Source organism: Salmo trutta, chromosome 18 (genome assembly GCF_901001165.1).
Source record: "Salmo trutta chromosome 18, fSalTru1.1, whole genome shotgun sequence".
Lineage (NCBI taxonomy): Eukaryota > Metazoa > Chordata > Actinopteri > Salmoniformes > Salmonidae > Salmo > Salmo trutta.
In genome coordinates, this window is record NC_042974.1 from 24,571,433 (window position 1) to 24,589,243 (window position 17,811).

The 17,811-nt window shown below is 40.3% G+C and overlaps 1 protein-coding gene across 3 annotated transcripts in view; it reads right to left on the reverse strand.

Annotated features, from left to right (window-relative positions):
- Positions 1 to 17,811, reverse strand: part of LOC115153052 (gamma-aminobutyric acid receptor subunit pi-like) — a 91,983-nt gene that overhangs the window by 44,791 nt on the left and 29,381 nt on the right. For 2 of the 3 annotated variants that reach the window (XM_029698087.1, XM_029698086.1), the window contains exon 2: positions 17,689 to 17,778. The exons of the other annotated variant lie outside the window; for it this stretch is intronic. In XM_029698087.1, coding sequence (XP_029553947.1) covers positions 17,689 to 17,744 — 56 coding nt within the window. In that variant the 5' untranslated portion in view covers positions 17,745 to 17,778. The remainder of the gene's footprint in view (positions 1 to 17,688; positions 17,779 to 17,811) is intronic. 3 annotated transcript variants of the gene reach the window in all.

The following is a 17,811-nucleotide window of genomic DNA, read 5'->3' on the forward strand; positions in this document are numbered from 1 at the left end:
AAGTGTCCCGTACAATAATCAAGATATTAAGTAGGTTCCATAAAATAAAATAATGACTCCAAACATTTTCTTTACATTTGACTTTCACATTAACTGGTTACAATATTGTAACCAAATGGTGGCCATCTCATCAATGAAAACATTTCCAGGCTCTTTAGTATCACATTACTTATGCAGATATCATTTAAGAGTCAGTGCTAGCAGTAAACATACAATCATGAAAAAAAGAAAACATTACCTGGAATGACATTCACTCTCACGGGTGGCCAAAAATAACAACCGGAAAGCCACACCCCAATAGGCCACACCTCAAACTCTTCTGATAGGCTGCCGCGCATGAGGTGTTGAATGCATTCAATGAAAAAAAAATCACATTGATCTGTCAAATTCGTTATTTGATTACAGACAAATGTAATAGAATAAGTTGAATGAACTAAAGCGTAATTTGTTATCATACGAATCAGAAAAAGCTACAGTGCCGTCCCACATTTTACAGTGTACTGTATACCCTGAACTTATTCTCTAAATGTGCACCTTCAGCTGTTTAACCTAACTTAGCAAAAAGTTAAAGTTAATGAAAAGTGGAAGTTCTTGAATAAGATATTAGAAATAACTAACTTTTAATATATTCATATAAGTCAGCATAAAATCAGTACCAGATAATGCATGGGTATTCTTTGGCGGCCATGTATTTCATGTGCAGAGTGTGCAACCTTTACGTAATTGGCATTTATTGGATCAATCTCTGTCTACCTGCACATGAAATACATTGCCAACAAATAATACCATTGGAATCTCCAATGCCAAAACAATTTATAGTATACATATTTCTGATATACCGCCCAGCCAGCAAACACCATGGGGACTTTCTGACTTGATTTTCAGTAAAAGAGACATTCAAGCCTACTGTATGTGTGTGTGCTTGTGTGTGTGCGTGTGTGTGTGTGTGTGTGTGTGGTTGGCTTGTTGATTGTATGGGGAGAGATACAGGGAGTCTTGTCAATGGGATTTTCCAACCCATTAGCCATAGCTAATTAAGCTGAAGTAGTGCTAACTTGGCAGCCAGAACTGTCATAGCCGACAAACTCTACAATGACTTACAATGACACAAGGTACTTATTATTGGAGCCAAAGCACAGAGGGAGAATCTGGCCATTAATTCATGAGCAATAAAGATAAAACACCAGGTGTCAAACCTAGGTGTCATTTTAGTCATTTTATTTTTTTTTATCACACATTAGAAACGTGACAAAAATAGCTTGAGGAACATTGCCAAGGTGTGGCCGTTTCTATCTAAGGCTGAGAGAGAGACTCATCCATGCTTTCCTTACAAGCAGGCTTGACTACTGTAATGCTCTCCTGTCTGGTCTACCCAAGAAAGCTGTTGTTCAACTGCAAAACATACAGAATGCTGCAGCACGGGTACTGACCAAGATCAGACGGAGAGCACACATTACACCGGTTTTAAAGTTTCTGCACTGGATTAATTTTAAGATTATTTTATTGTTTTTTTTAAATCAATCTACGATTGTGCACACCAATACATATCAGACATGCTTTTGAGTTATGTATCCAGTAGGTCCCTCAGTTTGTCTGGCACTGGCCTTTTAACTATCCCAAAGCCTAGGACCAACAGGCATGGAGAGGCAGCCTTTAGTTACCATGCCCACTGCCTCAGGAATAGCCTGCCAGAGAACCTGACTGGGGCTGAAACTGTGGACATATTTAAAAGAGATCTTAAAACACACCTTTTTAGCTTTACTTTTCCTCAGAGTGCTTTTTTAATCTTTCTGTTTTTATTGTTATTAAATATGGTATAGTAAATATTTCCGGTTTTAAATTCATAGTTTTTTAAATGTTTTTTTTCTGTTAAGCACATTGCGTTACATTCATGTATGAAATGTGCTATATAAATAAAGCTTGATTTGATTTGATCCATGCATGAAAGCTGTTATGTTTGTAATGCAATATGTATACATTATAATAGTGCCTCTCCTGAGCAATTGTTCACTGGTCAAGTTAATAAACTACTACATACTGTAAGAGTGAAGTTGTGAAAAGTCAATAAATTGTCGATACTAGCCTTGTGTGCATAAACACAACAAGCTACTGTAGGAGAGACTGCGGTATGTTGAGCCATTTTTTACATTCAGCGTCAGTACTTCAAGGTAAATATAGTATTCCTTCTAACAAATAAATCTATATATATTTCAGGATGTTGTGTATCCCTGGAAATAATAAAAATTCATGTAAACATATGTCACGTTCGTCGTAAGGATGGGACCAAAACGCAGCGGAAATGTGTATGCTCATCTTCTTTATTACGAAGAAAACCAAAACAAACACTTAATACAAAACAATGACAAAAACAGTCCTGTGAGGCACACAGCTACACACGGAACAACTACCCACAAAAACCCATGGAAAAACACCCCAACTAAATAGGACCTTCAATTAGAGGCAATGAGGAACAGCTGCCTCCAATTGAAGGTCAACCCAATAAACTAAACATAGAAATAGAAAAACTAGAACGAACATAGAAATATACTAACATAGAACATTAACCAAAAAAACGAAACACCCCCTGCCACGTCCTGACCAAACTACAATAACAAATAACCCCTTTACCGGTCAGGACGTGACAACATAACAGTTTTGAAAACGTAGCTTGTTCCAAAAAAGCGGTCTCTTGGCACAACTTACGTATGGGGTAATTTGAGCATAGAGACAGGCTAATTTGAGTCGCCTTGAGTAAGTGGGTGATGGTGCTGGTAGGTCAAAGTTGAATTAATGAAATGGGGGGTGTGGTATTGTATGCCTACATTCACATATAGATCCCGTTGTTCAATATCACTTTTCCATTTCTTGACCAGTTGTCTGGGACAGGGATGTTGTTTCGATGTGCCAATTCGTAGGCAAGTTCTCTGTATTTGAGGCTACTAAGCCCATGAAACTGGTCCGTGAGATTCTTGATATGCACTGTACAGCAAGCTCAGACTCCATGTCATCAGATAATACCTTGTGTGCCTCTGCTGCTCTATCATAGCACAGCTACATATTCGTTTTCTTTTTGTCATCCCTTGCTGCTGCTCAAATGGACTTCTTCCCTTCTCTCATTTCTTTGGCTGCTCTCTCAAGAACTTCAAGGGAGGCTAGAACTGCTTGTTGTTACGTTTTACAGCATGATTATGTCGGCTCTGTAACAATAAAAATGTACTATCTTGAGTTCATATGCATGACACAAAAATACTATGAATATTATGCATAAAACTGACTAAATGTAATTATAATTTATAAGGGGTATCGTGGCCCTTAGTGGTGGCTACTGAGGGAAGGACGGCTCATAATAGTGCCTGGAATGGAGTGAATGGAAGCATATTAAACACATAAAAACCATGTGTTTGATACCATTCCATTTAATCCATTCCGGCCATTATTATGAGCCGTCCTCCCCTCAGCAGCCTCCACTGGTGGCTGTTGGCTCAACTTACCCCAAGGCAAACATTTTGAATATATTATCCCACACAGCTACAAGGATCAGCATACTTCCCAGTGGGCACAGACATCATTTCAATGTCTAGTTTTGATTTACATTTGGTTGAGCTGTCAACTAATGTGAATTCAACGTGAAATTGACCAAAAATGTTACCCTGTCATTCGATTTAGTTTTAAAAGTTGGGTGAAAAAAAAGACAAAATTCCCTTATGTTGATTACATTTTGCAAATATTATCAGTTTTGCACGTTGATTCCAACGTCATCACATAGAATTGTTTGGTTGAAATGACGAGGCAACAACGTTGATTCGACCAGTTGATTCCTCCTTCTGAGAATGCGTCATCTAATGCGCAATTACATTGATTCCCACCATTCGTTCATTTTGGTACAGCGCGTCCCCTCAGCTGATTATCAGCTGTTGTCTCAAAAGGACACATGAATCCATTGCTCACATTTATATGGGTGCTCATAGCCTAGCCACAGCTCGGAGATGTGTGCGAAGCCTCCTTAATGTGTTCAGCTGGGGATGACTAGATGCTGTGTAGGCAGGGAGAGAGTAGAGAGCCCCATGCTTCAATCCTCTCCTCTTCCAGACAATGACCAAAATAATGTTAGATGCAATAATGCAATTCCCACAGAGTGCAAACAGTGGTGCCAATTTTAATGCCTCTTGTTCCGAGGAAAGGAAGTAATTGACAGGAAGATTCTCGACACGTCATAGGCCATTCCAGAAGCCATTGAAGGCATGGCAGACACAACTCGACAACCTCAAGAAAAATCTCAAGACAGGACTCGTCCATTAAAGACACAGATATAGGATCTTAATTTGATCACTCTTTTGTTGCTGAGAAGGTTCCTGCATCGCAGGAAATGCAAATGAGCTTCGTGATATAGAAAGATAAAAAATAGGACAGTGCTCTGGTGAATAAACTTAAACTAACATATTTGTATTGTCGTACAAACGTTTTGGGTATGAGCCCTTCTTTAGCGTGCATAGGAGGCAATGGCAATCAATGTCACAACAACAATATAGGCCACACACAGGTGGGCATAATTATAGATTCTCAAAGTCAGTATTGGCCCAATCAAGAGATCCTAGCAGAGGGAGCAGTGGGGGAAATATTACTATTATATTTACATAAATTCACTGAAAATCCACAATAACAAACATATTAACATTATTGCACTTTTCATGTAACCTACTTTTGGCCAGCTAACAGCCTAACCACCGATTGAGTAACACTATGGATTAAACGTTCAAATCCTGTTATTATTTTGCTGTGACAATATAGGTCAAATAAAGATCCTACACCTGTATGCTTTTAATTGTTGTATTATGTCTGCTTTATTCACACAGTACTCCAATTATGCCTAGGAATCTTAGGGACACAAGATATGGAATTCACAGGAAGCCAAGCTTTTAAGTAGGAATGGCTCCTAAGCCACCCTTCGTGCACTGCTTCCTAAATCTGGTCTGGCCAAGTGTGTCTCTTCAAAAAGGTCTGGAATTTAGAATATTGGTTCAGCCACTGTAAGTAAATGGGAAGTGTGTGTTTGTTTTGTTCTTTTTTAGATGGATGCATTTCAGTCCAGATTGGTTCAGTAAATAAACATTTTGTGTTTCCTTGGGAGCAGCAGAGCCTGAGGAGGATATGAGGGGAAGCGAGATGGCCAGTGGCTTTGGCAATATGGGAGGTGGCTCAAGGAAGGAGCAGGATACAGAGGAGGGAAGTGCTTGTTAGAATCTGAGGTTAGAATCTGCATGCCCCTGGTTTTTCCAGGCTGGTCTAATTGCTGATGCATAATTGCTGATGCTTTTCTGAAAATGGGTTTTCTTCAGCAAAATAAACATATTAAAGGGACAATCATTTATTTTTGGATTGTGGCATAGAGCTGGATCTGCAAAATAGATAACCTGCGATGTGAACTTATCTCAACAGAAAACGACTTTAGTGATCTGAAAACATCTGATTTTGGAGTATTAAATGTACCTTAAAATATAAGCAAAAGATCTAAAACAGAATCATCAAATAGAGATTTTTCTGAACACAGCCTATAATTACTCTTTACAGACTTTCCATCCCATTAGTGCATTAATTTACTTGTTGAGGGGAAATGGTTAACCATCTAGATAAAGGCACTCAATATGATAACTACTTTGGTTTCTTCCACAATACTGGATGAGACAGAACTACAGGAATGTTAATGAAAGCCTGTACCAAAATTAAAGATAAACAAACAACGTTGTCTTCCTGGCAATATGGAAACAACTGTGACATGGTAGGCCTGCACACCTGAAATTGGACAAATTAGGGAAGTACCTTTCACTATGTCTAGCAGACAGGGTTATACATAGGTTTATTCGCAAATGGAAACCAAAGCAACACTTCTGAGGGCATTCAATTGGAGTACTTAGTAATGTGTATCAATGTTGTGCTCACAATAAAATAATGGCAGATATTTCTCCTTTTTTGTTATACTTTGCTGTTCAACTCCAGAAGTTAGGATATCTAGGATTGTAAAGGGTTCTATAGTGGGCTACAGTAGTAATAGTTGTATAGTACAATAGAGTGGGCATTTAACATTGTTCATCCTGCAATTGGAAAATAGTGTTTGCTGTTTGTAAAAAAAAAGAAGTACATCAGAGCACAGCCATTAACAATCCTATTTGCAAGTGTCTTAGCCTAGGACAAGTGTTGGGAAGGAGGATCAAGTATCAGTAACCAATGATCTGGGATTACCAATAGCTGTCTCACGGAGATAGGATATCTAAAAACACCCTAATTATGGGTGTAAAATAAGATTAAGATCACTTTATACCACAGCATTGTTGAATACTCATTTCTAATTGGCTTGAAGGGCATTCTAGAATTAAAACCAGATAACAGGACAGTTTTAAAAGATATCGGGACAAACGCAAATGCAGATACTTTGTAGCTAGTTAGCTAGCTAGCAAGCAAGGGACACAGAATATACAACTGGGATGCATTCTTAAAGTGAAACTAACAGCGTTTTAACTACTTTGCGGATATAAAACAAACAGACAATCATAATATCAGTAAAAAATATACAATTCCCAGTTTATGGTTCAAAGTCTTCATAAGAGGTTTTAAAAATAGGTTATATTTGACTCAAAATGACATAATGTACAGTAAGGCATTGTTGGCAGAATAGACGGATGCAGTTCAATGCATGATTCATTTAATTCACCAATAACTTTCTTGGTAGTCCAGAAAAATATTGCTATCAGGTTGTAAATCACAGCCAGCCTTCTACATTGTTTGCTGCCTCCATTCGGGATGCCCTGTTTCAGTTTCAATGACTAAATATTTTGGACAAAAACTGACTAATGTGACTAATTAACTGCTGCCAGGGCAGCAGCTACTCTTCCTGGGGTCCAGCAACATTAAGACAGTTATATATAATAAAAAATATTAAATGACATTACAATTCATAACACTATTCACAACATATTAAGTGTGAGCCCTCAGGCCACTAGCCTACTACCACATATCTACAATACAAAATCCATGTGTATGTGTATTTACGATGAAAAGAAAATCATTAAAGTAATTGGCAATATCTGTGGGTGTAACTAAGGATGGGAATGTTATTCCAATCAAACTAGCAAGGGCAATGATCACAAGTCAGTCATAACATGACTAATAAGCTAAGGTATCTATTTATGTAGCAAGAAATGTGAATCGCTTTGCTAGCTATGCTGAACTTGAACTTGAAGTTGTTATTCAGTTAGCATTTCTCTTGCGTTTGCACATTCACTCTTCCTATCTACTCCAATTTCAGAACACTCTCGTCTGAGTGTACCAGAGCACAGAATAACTGATGAATTTATGAACGCGCAACACCCACTGAATATGACCAGTGTCAGTAAGCGTAGGCAAAGAAAGTAATAGTTAGTCACGAATGCTCCAGATAACATTTAAACAGCCTAACCATCTCTGCTAGGGCGAGTAAAATGGTCATAGTGAGGTGTTCTCTCATTCAGTCTAGAAGCAGCTAACTAGTAAGCTAGACAACTTTAGCCAGTTAGCTTGGGTGCTTGGTTGGGACAAGCGTGCATTGGCAGGCAAGCTGCAGAAGGACGAGTAGGCTACTATTCCCCATCGTTCAGTGCAATTTTGATGGCCAACTAGTTGAAAAAGTTTAAGTGGGTTTATCTAATGTTCCCTCGTTAGATTTTAGCTCACCTCGCTCTGGCTAGCATTCATTTTTGATCTTGTTGTTGATGTGCATAACTGAGGGAGAGAGAGCCAACCTTTTCATGGTTGTTTGATCAATAGGACTGTAAAGTTCCCAAATGTAAGAGGACTCCCATGGTGTTTACATATTTGCAGATATCCATTCAGGTGTATTTTGCGTTCTAATGATCTAAAGTTGCGCTGTTGCTACTGGCTGTAAACACACAGTCCAGTTCAAAGTGAATGATGGCAGGCCCGTTTGGCAAATGGCTTATTTGCATAAAGGCCTACTGAATTGTCCAAATGCACTGCCGATTTCCCACTCTATATTGCTAAATCATTTCCACAAATGCCTTAGTATACGTCATCCCCAAACATTCTAAGAACTTATAAAAACGTAAGAAGGACCATATCTAAGTCCTTGCTTGACAGATAAAAAAAGTTTTATATTCTTCCGGCTGGTGTATATGAACAGATTACAATAAGATGTCATGTTGATAAAATGCCATTAGCTCCATTTTAAATATAGAATTAATCGATCGAATGACTGGGTCGCATCTCTAGCAACCAAAAGATGAGAAGGTATGAACTAGCTTATATTTCTACTGGTAAATCTCTGCTTTAGTATTGTTTTATTTGGTAACAACTCCGCCTCATTCAGCTGCGTTGTCCATTATTTCCAATCGAAATTTGACTTCCGCTTTTAACCCAACCCCTCCAAAAGACACACATACATATACAGGTTTTTGGATAGATGCGGGGTACTGCCACACTGGGCGCCCGGGGAGCAGTTTCTTGTGGAGGGTTGTGCAGGCAATGGCATCTAGAATTTGATGCCATCAACACTCCAGTTGCCAGCTCAGTTCCTGACAGATTTTTCCTGTCGGACCCGGAATTTCAACTGGCAACCCTCCGGTTACTAAGCGCTAGGCTACCTACTGCCCCATGTAGCACATATGCTTCTGTAATGTATCTTCTGAAAGACATTAGTGTTGAAGATTGCAGCTAATTCCAGTTTAGAATGACTTTGAGAGATCTAAAGCGCATTAAAGGAGGCTAAAGTCCCCAAATAAGATGAAAAGATTTGTTCTGGCGTGATATCCCTTAAACCTTTTACTGCAGTGGGCTAAATCAGGGTCACATTGAGTGTTTCTTGGTAGTCTTAAACAAATATACTTTGAAACAAAAGTATACACCTCACACACATGGTTATGGGCTTACAAAAAAGCAGACACCTGTACTATTTCAGATATGGAATTGAAATGTATTTACTTTTGAGTTTGCATCCCAATATTACACTTCATATACATCACAGAAGACTGAAATATACCAAAAACATTTGACATAGAAATAATGTTTATTATTATGAAATCATTACAAAACTTAATAACATTCCACCCATAAGGCCACTAGGTCATTTGACTGCAGGAAAGGGCAAGCATTATACTTCCCACACAATTAACATATTAATGCGAGCCAGATCCATGACTCCCACTGTGCAGAGGATTTGCTGTGGGACTTGGTATGACTTAGTATCACCGCCTCGTATGGCAACTGCTCGGCATCCGACCATAAGGGTAGTGGGTAGTGCATATAGCCCTGTACATCACTGGGGCCAAGCTTCCTGCCATCCAGGACCTATATACTAGACGATGTGAGAGGAAGGCCCAAAAAATGGTCAAAGACTTCAGTCACCCATGTCATAGACTGTTCTCTCTGCCACCGCACGGGGCACCAAGCCTAGGTCCAAAAGGCTCCTTAACAGCTTCTATCCCCAAGCCATAAGACTGATGAACAATTAATCAAATGGCCAACCTGGACTATTTGCATTGTCACCCCCCCCCCCCCCCATTTCATGGTAAGGCCTACACCTGTTGTATTCGGCGCATGTGACAAATACATTTGATTTTATTTTATTTGGTGGAACTCAAAAACTCTGGTACTGTAGTAGTAGAGACTAGGGTGTGCTCAGTGCATGGGCAACCTAACCTTAGCATGGGAATGCTCCAACAACTCAGCGGTGGTTCATTTGACTAATATTTCCATTTCTTACTGCCTCTGTTACATTCAGTCAGAATCAGACCGGGCTAAAGCATCACCAAATCTATTGGGATGTTTATCGCTGCACAACATACTCTGTTGTGGAAAACAAAGTGTTTAAAAATATGGTGAAAGTGCTTGAGCCACGCTACAAAATCTCCACTTCAGTGTGAAAATCATGCCAGATCTTTATAAACAGGAAAATTGTAAAATTGTTGACAAATTTTCCAAGGCATCCTCTGTTGCCCTCACCACAGACGGGTGGACCTCCAGGGCAATGGAAAGCTACGTGACTGTGACTGCTCACTACACTACAGAGGAGTGGACCTCCATAGTAATAGAAAGCTACGTGACTGTGACTGCTCACTACACCACAGAGGAGTGGACCTCCAGGGTAACAGAAAGCTACGTGACTGTGACGGTTCACTACACCACAGAGGAGTGGACCTCCAGGGTAACAGAAAGCTACGTGACTGCTCACTACACCACAGAGGAGTGGACCTCCAGGGTAACAGAAAGCTACGTGACTGCTCACTACACCACAGAGGAGTGGACCTCCAGGGTAACAGAAAGCTACGTGACTGTGACTGCTCACTACACCACAGAGGAGTGGACCTCCAGGGTAACAGAAAGCTACGTGACTGTGACTGTTCACTACACCACAGAGGAGTGGACCTCCAGGGTAACAGAAAGCTACGTGACTGTGACTGCTCACTACACCACAGAGGAGTGGACCTCCAGGGTAACAGAAAGCTACGTGACTGTGACTGCTCACTACACCACAGAGGAGTGGGAGATGTGAAGTCCGGTGCTACAGATGAGAGTCACACAGGCACAAATCTGGCGCAGAGTGGAAGCTACAGAGGCCCAATAGCAATATCCCAATCACCACAGATAATGCCAAGAACCAAGTAAATACAGTGATAGAAGCTGTACTGGGGCCACAGATAGCTTGCTTTGCACATGTGATCAATTTAGCATCCCAAAGGGGAATCTCAGTGAACCAGATAGACCGTCTCCTTAGATCAGGAAGGTGGATTACTTTTTCCACCAAAGCACAACAGCCTCTCATGTGCTTAAGACCAAGCAAGAAATGTTACAGCTACTGACCCACAAGCTCATACACCATGTCACAACAAGATGGAACTCCACTTATGTCATGTTGGAGCGCCATCTTGAGCAGCAGGCAGCTGTATACTCTACACTGACAGACAAGACCCTGGGAAAAAATAAAGACATCATCACCTTGTCTGATGATGATGTGAAAGTGGCAGAGAAGGTCCTCCAGGTGCTCAAACCCCTCAAAACGGTTACAACCCTATTGAGCACTGAAACTGCACTGTCTGTGTCCATGATCCTACCTCTGAAAACAAGGATTCTACAATCCATGACCCCAAGTGAGGAAGACAGCACCATCACTAGAGATGTCAAGGCTGCCATTAGAGAGGACCTGAACCCCAGATACCCCCCTAATGTACAGGACTACCTTCATAGATCTACTGCACTGGATCCAAGGTTCAAGTCCCTGTCTCACCTAGACCCTGCCCTACATCGGAGGACATACAGTAATCTCACCACTGAGATTGTGGCCACTGAAGAGGTAAACAAATAAATAAGAGTGAATTACTTAAACAATAAATATACTGCAGTCTAATCTTAGTCTATGCTATTTCTATTAGAATCATCAATTTTTGATTTGGAATAATAAAGGCTCTTATTAAGTGTTATTGCCACAATCATAGTTCTATGAAATATGAAAATAAATTATGAGTTAGTTTAACAGATCAAGTCATTTTTTCTGCAGGGTCAAGCCACAGAGCCGACAGGAGCAGACTCAGAGGCATCTCCTCCACAAAATAATTTGGAAATGAAGGAGAGACCTTTGGGGAGACCTTTGCGAGCAAGGACACAGGCAAGACGTTTGCCAACACCATCAAAGAAGAGGTGACATCCTACAAGGCAGCAAGCGGCATTCCAGTGGATGGTGGTCCACTGGCATGGTGGAAAAGCAATGAGTGTAAATGCCCTCACATTGCCACGGTGTCAAGATGCTACCTGGCTGTGCCTGGCACTTCAGCTCCTGGCGAGAGGGTGTTCTCCACAGCAGGGGACATAGTGACTGCAAAGAGGTCTACCCTCTCCCCAGACAATGTAGACATCCTCATCTTTTAGAAAAATAATTTGAAGTTATAAGCTCAGGTCTGCTTTGCTTTCTTTCTTTTTTTACTTTTCTTTGAGGATGTGGACACAGGTTATTTTTTCATTCACTATTGTTCAAAGGAAGAAGGTATCATACCTCATATTGCACTTTAATTTAACAATCGAGTATTGCATATATTATTTTAATATTTTATTTAAACATTGAAAAGTTCCTTGCTTTAAGTGTTCTTTAAGTAATAAATGGAAAGCAAAGTTATATTTGATCCGAAAAATGATCCGATCCATGACTCAAAACCGTGATCCTATCCGAACCGTGAGTTTTGTGATCCGTTGCGCCACTAGTTATTTATAATAAAAGTGACTCCAAAATGACCCAATACATTTTATTGGGCACAAAATAATCGGAAACACAACCAAAACTAACTGCATATGCATCCAACAAGTTTGTAGAGTCACAAGCTTGATGTAGTCATTGCATGCTAGGAATATAGGACCAAATACTAAACTTTAGACAATTTTATTTATAAGAATCTTTAGGGGTGTCAATGATTTTGGCCCCTACCTTGTTGAGAAAAAATATTTTGTCTGGTGCATTATTGTTTGAGCGATGGAGAGAGAAAGATAACTGCAGATTTAAGGTGAATTTATTTAAATCCCAGGGCTCATTTGAGTTTCAGGAAAATTCTCAGCGACAACAGAGTGGTCAAATTAAGATATCACATCTGTTAATGGACAAAGACTCCCATGTGGGATGGGACACTGTGGACCAAAGCATCTGTACCCAAAGCAGATAGCACTCGACACCAGGCCTTCCTGCTGTTAATCTCCGAAGGATGGTGGCCGGAGCTACTGTGCCATGGACTTTTTTATGGCAGAATAAGGTACCCGGGGGGTTGGACTTATCTAAGTTGTGCACGGAGAATATTATGCCTGCTAAAAAAATTACTGGCAAGAAGAGGATGAGTTCCTGTCACGGTAAGGGTCAAATATGCACCACAACATCCCATCAATCTCTCTGCGTGACTCCTGAAGGGCACAGTGCTTAGTGCATGTGGTGCTGATTGCTGCATCACTGGTGCCACACAGCAGCACTGTGGCACCAGTGGCAGTGTCCATTTGAATTTCAAAACTTCTGTAGAGAATTCCAATGCTTCTGAGTGATGCATGGGGAGTTGTTATTGAGTATTGATGTGCCTCAACAAAACAACCAATGGAGAATTGCTTTATCTCTCTCGCTCTCTCTCACACATGCAATTGGTCACACACACGCACACACACACAAACACACAGAAAATACGGTAACACTTTACTTGACACTCAGTGTCATAACACGTTATGGTCATAACCATGTCATAATATGTCATAAAAGCTGACATAACTTGTCATAACCTGTCATAATATGATCAGAACACAGTCATTACTCATATTTACACCTGTTGTGACATACAGTATATTGCATTATTTATGGCTGGTTATGACACCTACATAAGAGTGTCACAATCTTTTCAACAACAACAAAACAGGTGCACAGACACAAAACAGGAGACAACTACCCACAAATCCCATTACAAAAACACCCCTATACATAGGACCTTCAATCAGAAGCAACGAGGAGCAGCTGCTTCCAATTGAAGGTCAACCTCATAAACTAAACATAGAAATAGAAAGACTAGAACTAACATAGAAATACACTTACATAGAACATAGACCAAAAAACCCCGGCACACATAAAACAAACACCCCTCTTACATAAGCACATAGCCCAACAAACCCCGAACCACATAATACAAACACCCCCTGCCATGTCCTGACCAAACTACAATAACAAATAACCCCTTTACTGGTCAGGACGTGACAATTATGACCTTCCTGTGTCACTTTACTTGGACTAAGAGAATACACTTTATGACACTGTCCAGAAGCATTATGAGTCATAATTCATATCAAATCAAATTGTATTGTTCACTTACATGTGATTAGCAGATGTTATTGCGGGTGTAGCGAAATGCTTGTGCTTTTAGCTCCGACAGTGCAGTAATATCTAACAAGTAATATCTAACAAATTACACAACATATACCCAATACACACACATCTAAGTAGGAATGAATTAAGACTATATATATATGGACGAGCGATGTCAGAGCAGAACGGACTAAGATACTGTCACACCCTGATCTGTTTCACCTGTCTTTGTGAATGTCTCCACCCCCCTCCAGGTCTTGCCCATCTTCCCCATTATCCCCTGTGTATTTATACCTATGTTCTCTGTTTGTCTGTTGCCAGTTCGTCTTGTTTGTCAAGTTAACCAGTGTTTTTGTGTCTCAGCTCCTGCTTCTCCCAGACTCTCTTTTTCTCGCCCTCCTGGTTTTGACCCTTGCCTGTCCTAACTCTGAGCCCGCCTACCTGACCACTCTGCCTGCCCCTGACCCTGAGCCTGCCGACTGGTACCTTTGCCCCACCTCTGGATTTTTTACCTCTGCCTACCCCGACCTGTCTATTGCCTGCCCCTGTTGGATTATTAAACCATTGTTAATTCGACGTTATCTGCATCTGGGTCTTACCTTCATACCTGATAGATACAGTAGAATAGTATAGAAAAAACAGTGTATACATATGAGATAAGTAATGCAAGATATGTAAGCAATATTAAGTGAATGAGATAACGTAGAAAAGTATAGAAAACAGTATATACACATGAGATGAGTAATGCTAGATATGTAAACATTAAGTGACTAAGATACCGTAGAATAGTATAGAACACAGTATATACATATGAGATGAGTAATGCAAGATATTTAAACATTATTAAGTGACTAAGATACCATTGAATAGTATAGAATACAGTATATACAGTGGCAAGAAAAAGTATGTGAACCCTTTGGAATTACCTGGATTTCTGCATAAATTGGTCATAAAATTTGATCTGATCTTCATCTAAGTCACAACAATAGACAAACATAGTGTGCTTAAACTAATAACACACTAATTATTGTATTTTTATTGTTATTTTGAATACATCATTTAAACATTCAGTGTAGGTTGGAAAAAGTATGTGAACCACTAGGCTAATGACTTTTCCAAAAGCTAATTGGAGTCAGGAGTCAGCTAACCTGGAGTCCAATCAATGAGACGAGATTGGAGATGTTGGTTAGAGCTGCCTTGCCACATAAAAAACACCCACAAAATTTTTGTTTGCTATTCACAAGAATCATTGCCTGATGTGAACTATGCCACGAACAAAAGATATCTCAGAAGAACTAAGATTAAGAATTGTTGACTTGCATAAAGCTGGAAAGGGTTACAAAAGTATCTCTAAAAGCCTTGATGTTCATCAGTCCACGGTAAGACAAATTGTCTGTAAATGGAGAACAGTTCAGCACTGTTGCTACTCTCCCTAGAAGTGGCCGTCCTCCTACAAAGATGACTGCAAGAGCACAGCGCAGAATGCTCAATGAGGTTAAGAAGAATCCTAGTGTCAGCTAAAGACTTACAGAAATCATTGGAACATGCTAGCATCTCTGTCTACGATACGTAAAACACTAAACAAGAATGGTGTTCATGGGAGGACACCACCGAAAATGCCACTGCTCTCCAAAAAAAACACAACTGCACGTCTGAAGTTTGCAAAAGTGCACCTGGATGCTCCACAGCGCTACTGGTAAAATATTCTGTGGACAGATGAAACTACAGTTGAGTTGTTTGGAAGGAACAAACAGCACTATGTGTGGAGAAAAAAAGGCACAGTACACCAACATCAAAACCTCATCCCATCTGCAAAGTATGGTGGCGGGAGCATCGTGGTTTGGTGCTGCTTTGCGGCCTCAGGGCCTGGACAGCTTGCTATCATCGATGGAAAAATGAATTCCCAAGTTTATCAAGACATTTTGCAGGTGAATGTTAGGCTATCTGTCTGCCAACTGAAGCTCAACAGAAGTTGGGTGATACAATAGGTCAATGACCCAAAACACAGAAGTAAATCAACAACAGAATGGCTTCAACAGAAGAAAATACATCTTCTGTGGCCCAGTCAGAGTCCCGATTGACCTCAAGAGAACAGTTCACACCAGACATCCCAAGAATATTGCTGAACTGAAACAGTTTTGTAAGGAGGAATGGTCCAAAATTCCTCCTGACCGTTGTGCAGGTCTGATCCGCAACTACAGAAAACGTTTGGTTGAGGTTATTGCTGCCAAAGGAGGGTCAACCAGTTATTAAATCCAAGGGTTCACATACTTTTTTCATCCTGCACTGTGAATGTTTACACGGTGTGTTCAATAAAGACATGAAAACGTATGATTGTTTGTGTGTTATTAGTTTAGGCAGACTGTGCTTGCCTATTGTTATGACCTAGATGAAGATCAGATCAAATTTTATGACCAATTTATGGAGAAATCAGGTATTTCCAAAGGGTTCACATACTTTTTCTTGACACTGTACATATGAGATGAGTAATGCCAGATATGTAAACATTATTGAAGTGACTAGTGTTCCATTCCTTAAAGTGGCCAGTGATTCCTAGTCTATGTCTATAGGCAGCAGCCTCTAATGTGCTAGTGATGGCTGGTTAACAGTCTGATGGCCTTGAGATAGAAGCTGTTTTTCAGTCTCTGTCCCAGATTTGATGCACCTGTACTGACCTCGCCTTCTGGATGATAAAAGGGTGAACAGGCAATGGCTCGGGTGGTTGATGTCCTTGATGATCTTTTTGGCCTTCCTCTGATATCAGGTGCTGTAGGTGTCCTGGAGGGCCAGTAGTTTGCCCCCAGTAATGTGTTGGGCAGACCGCAACATCCTCTGGAGAGCCTTGCCGTACCAGGCGGTGATACAGCCCGACAGGATGCTTTCAATTGTGCATCTGTAAAAATTTGTGAGGATTTTAGGTGACAAGCCAAATTTCTTTAGCCTCCTGAGGTTTAAGAGGCTCTGTTGCGCCTTCTTCACCACACTGTCTGTGTGGGTGGTCCATTTCAGTTTGTCAGTGATGTGTACACCAAGGAACTTGAATCTTTCCACCTTTTCCACTGCGGTCCCGTTGATGTAGATATGGGGGTGCACCCTCTGCTGTTTCCTGAAGTCCACGATCATCATCATTTATGACCATCATAATTATATAAGCCACATAGGCCTATCACGTACATGCCCTTATATCAGTCATCAGTAAAAAAAAAGGTGTCTTGTCCTGCTCCGGAAATCTGCTCCTGCATTCATCCTAGTCATCAGCAACAGAGCATTGGGGTAGGTGCATGTCTGACATCAATGTGTACGCAATTACAATGATAATTTAATATGGTCAATTTAAAAAATATATATTTAACATAAACATACTGTTGACACGTAGGCTATGGTGTAATGGAATGTTTTGACTTGTGTGGTAGGTTTTGTGGGTTTTCACACTCTTATGTAGGTGTCATAACCAGCCATGAAATAACTACCGCAGTAGCTTTTGTGGGATTTTACACTCTTATGTAGGTGTCATAACCAGCCATACAATAACGCAATACATGTCAAAATAGGTCTAAATATATGTGTCATGACAGTGTAATGACCATATTATAACAGGTTATGACAAATCATGTCAGCTGTTATTGCATGGTTATGACGCTGTGTGTCAAGTAAAGTGTTACCAAAAATCCTTTACACTGGACCCAGCAACACCTCATTTTACCATTGTCTGAAAACAGTTTTAACAATGTCTCATACTGTCATCTGACTGTATATTCAGCATCTGTACATAGTAACCACAGGTCCTACACAGTCACTGTAACTATTCTACTGTAACTTATCTTAATTACCTGCTAATGAGGAGCATGATGAACACTCTTCCTCCAGAGCGGAGAACAGCCATCATTGCTGGAGGTGTGGAGGCGTCTGGTGAAGTCTATCTGAAAAAAGAGAAAACTCAACCCCTAAATATA